The sequence below is a fragment of the Condylostylus longicornis genome, unplaced genomic scaffold (assembly GCF_029603195.1).
Source record: "Condylostylus longicornis isolate FDR11 unplaced genomic scaffold, ASM2960319v2 ptg000043l, whole genome shotgun sequence".
Classification (NCBI taxonomy): Eukaryota; Metazoa; Arthropoda; class Insecta; order Diptera; family Dolichopodidae; genus Condylostylus; species Condylostylus longicornis.
Genome location: NW_026578012.1, coordinates 1,248,936 through 1,255,298, shown reverse-complemented (window position 1 = coordinate 1,255,298; position 6,363 = coordinate 1,248,936). Strand labels below are relative to the sequence as shown.

General features: G+C 17.1%; 1 protein-coding gene across 1 annotated transcript; it reads left to right on the top strand.

Moving 5' to 3' along the window:
- Positions 1-4,482: 4,482 nt before the first annotated feature.
- LOC129610041 (uncharacterized) lies at positions 4,483-5,344 on the top strand. The gene is made up of 2 exons (XM_055522358.1): positions 4,483-4,675; positions 4,752-5,344. Exons 1-2 carry the CDS (start codon positions 4,483-4,485, stop codon positions 5,342-5,344), a joined length of 786 nt encoding a protein of 261 aa, XP_055378333.1.
- The last annotated feature ends 1,019 nt before the right edge of the window (positions 5,345-6,363 follow it).

Genomic DNA, 6,363 nt, shown 5'->3' with positions numbered 1-6,363 from the left:
TCTTTCTTTCTGTCTCTCTACATCAAATTTAAAATAGAATTTACTTATTTTATAAATATAAATTTCTTAAATTTTAAACATATTAATGCCTTAGAACTTTTAAATCCACTTGAAGCATTGCTATTTTAATAATGCTATCCGTAAAATTATAAGTTTTATTCTGAAATCATTTAAATTAATACTCCAAATGTATTTAACTTTTAAACCTTATAAAAAAAACCTTACTGTCAACAAAAAATAAATAAAAAAAAAAACAAACAAATCCGTTAAATAATTTGTTTCAAAACCTTAATATTAAAATTAAAATAAAAGAAAAAACACAAAAAAACATAAATATGAATAAAAAATCAAATTAAATTATTATTTATCTAGTTTAATTTTAAATAAATGTAATAATTAAATATTAAGTGAAAATATGTATTTTATTAAAAAAGAAAGAATAAAATTATAATTATAACATTTTCAATAACAATTTCCAAAATTTTTTTTTCATATTGTAAATCTATTATATATATTACAAAATTCTATCCCCTTCATATTGTACCAATTAATTAAAAATGAATTCTGTACATAATATAAATTTTCATAATATTTTATTCATCTCATATAATTATTAATAATCAAATAAATATTCTTTCTTTTTTAATTAATTATACATATTATAATATATATACAATACATTTATCATAAATGTGTATATAATATAAATTTATTATATACACAATATACATTTATAGTTATTAGTTTCATTATACAAAAACAAAAAATAAAAAAACGGAAATTTTAATATTGGTCATCTTATAAATAATATATTAAATAAATATAACATAATTACATACATAATATACAAATATATATAAAATATATTAATATAATATTTTTTTTCAATTGTTGCCTTGTTCTTTAAATTAAAAAATTAATAACATTACCATATTTATACTTACATATAAAATTTGCATTTATATACCTACCATAATTAAAATATTAATTTGTTAAAGAATATAAAAAAGAGATAAATATAAAACAAAAAAAAAAACAAAAAAATATATATTAATAATTTTTTAAGATTATTACCATACTGATCGAAAATATTTAAAGAAATTCTAATTAATTCAATTACAATTAATTGTTACAGTCTTAATATAATTTATTTTAATAAAGAATATGAGACTATTCCCTTATTGTACCAAAATTCAGACTTACTATCAACTTGATTATCGAATATAACATGTTAATATTAATTTTGAATCAGGTTTAAGAATTTTTCTTTCTGAATTCTAATTATAGTTTTATATATCCTTATCTTGAATATGATTTATTAATTATTCAATCGAAAATTTTAATATAAAAATGTACTTTATACAATTATTGAATAATTAATTTCAAAATTTTGAAATTCGTTCTCTTAATTAAATTCATTTCAATTCTTAATATTACTAATAATTCCCTTCCTTTTATAAATAATTTCCTTCTTAATATTTCTGTATTGAATTTTATATTATGAACAAATATACTTAACAAATAAAAATAATATGTATAAAAATATAATCTTAAATAATTAATAATAATTATTATAATTCAAATTATTTAATTATATAATAATAACTGAAAAAGAAATAAACAAAACATACTTATATCCTTATATGTGCCTTTATAAGTGTTTGTTTAATTTTTTTTTTATATGTACATACACACTTTAATATTAAATATATATTTTTATATAAATTATACATATATACTTATACATATATACATAATATAATATGTAATTATTATTTTAATTTTTCATTATTATTACGCTTAGTTTAATAAGAAATCATTAAATTTTTAACAAAAAATCTTTCATATTTCAAAATTTGATCAATAAATATACATATACATATATAATAAAAAGTATGTAAAAAAAAAACTTAATAAAAATAAATAAAATTTAAAAAAAAAAAAATCACATCAAACACATACACAAGAATGTAACATAGATTGTTTATAATAAATTATTAAATTAAATAGGAAAAATAAAATTTTATAAAAATAAAATAAATTTTGTATTTTGTGTATAATTTATTTGTATATATAATAATAACAGATGAATTTCTATATATATAAAAAATATATATATATTTTTTTTAAAAATCTAGCTTATAACATCATAATTAAATAAAGCTTATAGTACATAAAATATATTAATTATTTATAAATATATTATGTAAATATATATACATATATGTATATAAATTATATGTTATTACAGTTAAAGTATATTATACCTAACATAATTTATAAATTATAGTAAAATATATTGTAGTACTTATATAAATGCTTACTTAATATTAATACTTAAATTTTAATATTTTAATAATAAAATTAACAAAATTATGGTTTGGTTGTATATATTTTTTTTTAAATATACAAAATTAAAAATTAGACGTCATCAATTTAAAATTAAAAATTAAACATCCGTGAATAATTTTCGTACACAATCAATTAACTAAATTATTATTATACAATTAAAACCATAAATTTATTTAATATTAAAATTTTATTTTGCTAAAACAAGATTTTCAAGCTTTTCATTTATTATATGCAATCATTTTTCATTTAATATTTGAATTATTTGAAAATTCAATTTTTTTAATTATTTCATTATACTCTAAAATTTTAGTTTATTTATTTAATTTCCAGTTAAATTTTATTTCCCAACTCTTATGAAAACGTTATAGCAAAACATATTGTATATTCCAATTTTGACTAATTTATAAAATTACCTAAAAGAGGTTTGTTATCAATTATAATCAACCAATAAAATATATAATTTAAATTACATATATAATTTAAAAAAAATATATTTTACTTACCTTATATAAAAACAATCTTTACGCATCCGAAATTAATTATTTTAGTATTAATACTATATTGAAGTAAATTAAAATTAATTAAATTTTTTAAAATTACAATTCAAATTATTATAAAAATAATTTTAAAATAAATGTAAATGAAAGACGGCAACACTGTTGTGTTTACTATGAAGTTTAATATTGAAATGTGTTGCCTATATTCAAATTATTCAGTAATATTTTTATAATTTATTCATTAATTCAAAAATAGTGCAATATATAGCAGTATTGCTTTATAGAATACAATACAAAATTTTTAAATTTGATTTACCTTTACACGATTTCAATAATTAATAACCACACATTTTACTATTGACATAATAATGTCAATTCAATTAACAATAAATTTAATATTTTATTAATTAAAGTTTACAATTTAATAAAAATATATGAAAAATTTAATAACTAATAATATGTAAATATGTATATATACTTAAACTGTATTACTTTATTATATATATATATATGTATATATATTAAATTCATATAAATAAATAATTTAATATTATTTTGAATTATATTAAAGTTATAAAATCTTAATTATTCACTAAAATATTTCAATGCTTTTATAGATTTTAGAAAAAGAAACAAAAATCATGTATAGTAAATTTTTGTAAAACAAAATTTATTATTTTTTTTTTGTTTATTTTTTTATTTATGTTTTTTTTTTTTTTAAAATAATATTTTAGAATTTTAATTTTGTTATTTTATATCAAAATTGTACAAAACTTCCATATCCAGAGTAAGTCATTATTTTAATATAAATATTTCATTTTTATTTTATAATTTTTAATTTTTTTATAATCATATTTGTAAATTAAAATTTATTATTTCATTTTATTGCATTTAATATGATTTTAATCGAATTTTATTTAAAATTTTTTTAAAAAAAAAGTATAACTTGGTTAATTAAATGAAATTATTTGAGAATTCATAGACTAAATAATAATATGTAGGGTAACACAATATTACATAAATAAAAATTGGCAAATGTCCTTTCATTAAAAATTATTTTCTCTCAATTTTTTTATTTTATATACCATAGAACCTTATATTTAAACATTTTAATTACAATTTTGAAATAGAATTTATTTTCAATGAGAGCAAAATTATCTCATATTTTATTAATATGAAAATGTATCTCCCATAGTTCTAGTATTTGCCCTTTCATCACATACAAAAAATATTTAATTCTGATTGATTTCACTTAAAAATATTAAAAATTAAATTTTTGCCTTAAACATTATTACAATTACTTCTCTACTATTTCTGTAATTTGCCTTTTTGAGAAATTTGAAAACTTCGAATGCAATAAATTGAAATACTAAATACTCATTGTAATTAGCACAGTAGTTTGAATATACTGCCTAAAAATATGCAAATTGTACTTGCATATTATTAATTTGTTACATTAATTATTCAAAGTACTATTTAACATTAATATCATTATGTTAAATATTGTATATAATTTATTATTACATTATTTATAAATAATAATTTTTACATTTAAAATTTTCTTTTATAGTTCTATTTTTTCTTTATTAATTTGAAAAATTATAAAATAGCTATTTATAATATTTTGCAGGTAATGAATCCGCTAGATGCTATTTGTGATATAAAAAGACGTGACGCAATTTGCGTAAGTAATCTTAAAAATGCTAAAAAAGCTGATAAAGGTGTTCTAATAGATAGACCAGATGTAAAAATCTTCTTACCATTCAGATTTTATTTTTATCGACCTGAAGAATTATTCACAGCAAATACATATCAAAGATATTTGGGTATATTTTTTTGTTTTTGAATATTTTTTTTTTTTAATATCTTAAAATTTATCTCATTTTTTTTTTTTTAATATAGTCGCTCCTGGTGCTGATCATTTAATATCTCTTATTGATGAAATATCATATGTACCACCGCCATCACCAATGCTCTCACAATTAGATGATATACCACCAGAATTATTTTGTAATGGTGATAATAGGCCACCAGCATGTGGACCAAATTGTGAATGTGTACATACAATTGATATACCATTAGGTGCTATTGTTGAAATTGTTTTAGTTGATGAAGTACAACAAACAAATTTAAGTCATCCATTTCATTTACATGGTGCATCATTTCATGTTATTGGTATGGGACGTTCACCAGATACAACAGTTAAAAAAATTAATTTAAAACATGCATTAGAATTAGATCGTCGTGGTGCACTTAGACGTGATTTTGCTAAACCACCACTTAAAGATACTGTAGCTGTACCAAATAATGGTTATACAATATTAAGATTTCGTGCTGATAATCCTGGTTTTTGGTTATTCCATTGTCATTTTCAATTTCATATATTAATTGGTATGGATTTAGTAATACATATTGGTACTAAAGCTGATTTACCACCAGTACCACCAAATTTTCCTAAATGTGGCAATCATATACCACCTATATCATTATATTAATTTGCACAAAAAAAATAAATTGTAAAAAATCAAAAAAAAAAAAAATTAAAATTGTTAAATGTTATTAGAGACCATTTTTTTTTTTTTTCGTGTATAAAATAAAAAACAAAATTGAATTTTTAAATATTAAATTTATAATTAAAATTATTTTTACTAAAAAACGATTTTCAAATCTATACATTGTATATTAACAAAGATTAAATTGCAAATGGATTTAAATTTTCTTCATTTACTAGTCATTTCTAGATATTGAAAACTTCCCAATAAGTTTTTGATTGAAGAATTCTATATTTTGTCCAGGAATAACATTCTATTATTAATATTTAATATTTTCCCTCACTTCAAAAAAAAACATGAATTTTTTTTTTTATTTAAATTCTTAATCCCATTATTAATTTTTAATATCTGGCCTCGCAAAATTCCTCCTAAATGAAATAATAAGAAATCGTTTTAAATATAGTAAAAATCTTTTTTAATTTTACTATTAAAATTATGGTGTTTTAAGACAAAAACTGCAAAAATAAATTTAATATTCTTCTTTTTTTTTTTTAAATAAAATCGGAATTTTATAAAACTGAACTTTGTAAAACTGAAAATTTTGTCAAGAATTTTATTTGTTTTTTTTTTTTTTTTTGAAAATTGCCATTCAATTCGTACCATCTAAGTGAAATTAACAAAACAATTTTATGTCCGATTAAAAAATATATGTGTACTATATATATACTTATATATTTTACTTATATACAAATACATATTATATAATTCATTGTATATAAATCATAAATTTTTTTCTAAGATTCTATTTAATAAATATTTCTATTTTATAAATTAAAATTTTCTAATAAAATTTTGAAAAATTGTGAATTAAACAAAAATAATGCAAGCAATAAAAAAACATAATAATGCAAGCAACAATTGAAATAATAATTATTTAAGAATGGTGGGAATTCAAAGAAATTAATTAATTTTACAGATTTGTCTATAATTTGAAATTTATATTCAAAATAAATTTCAACTCA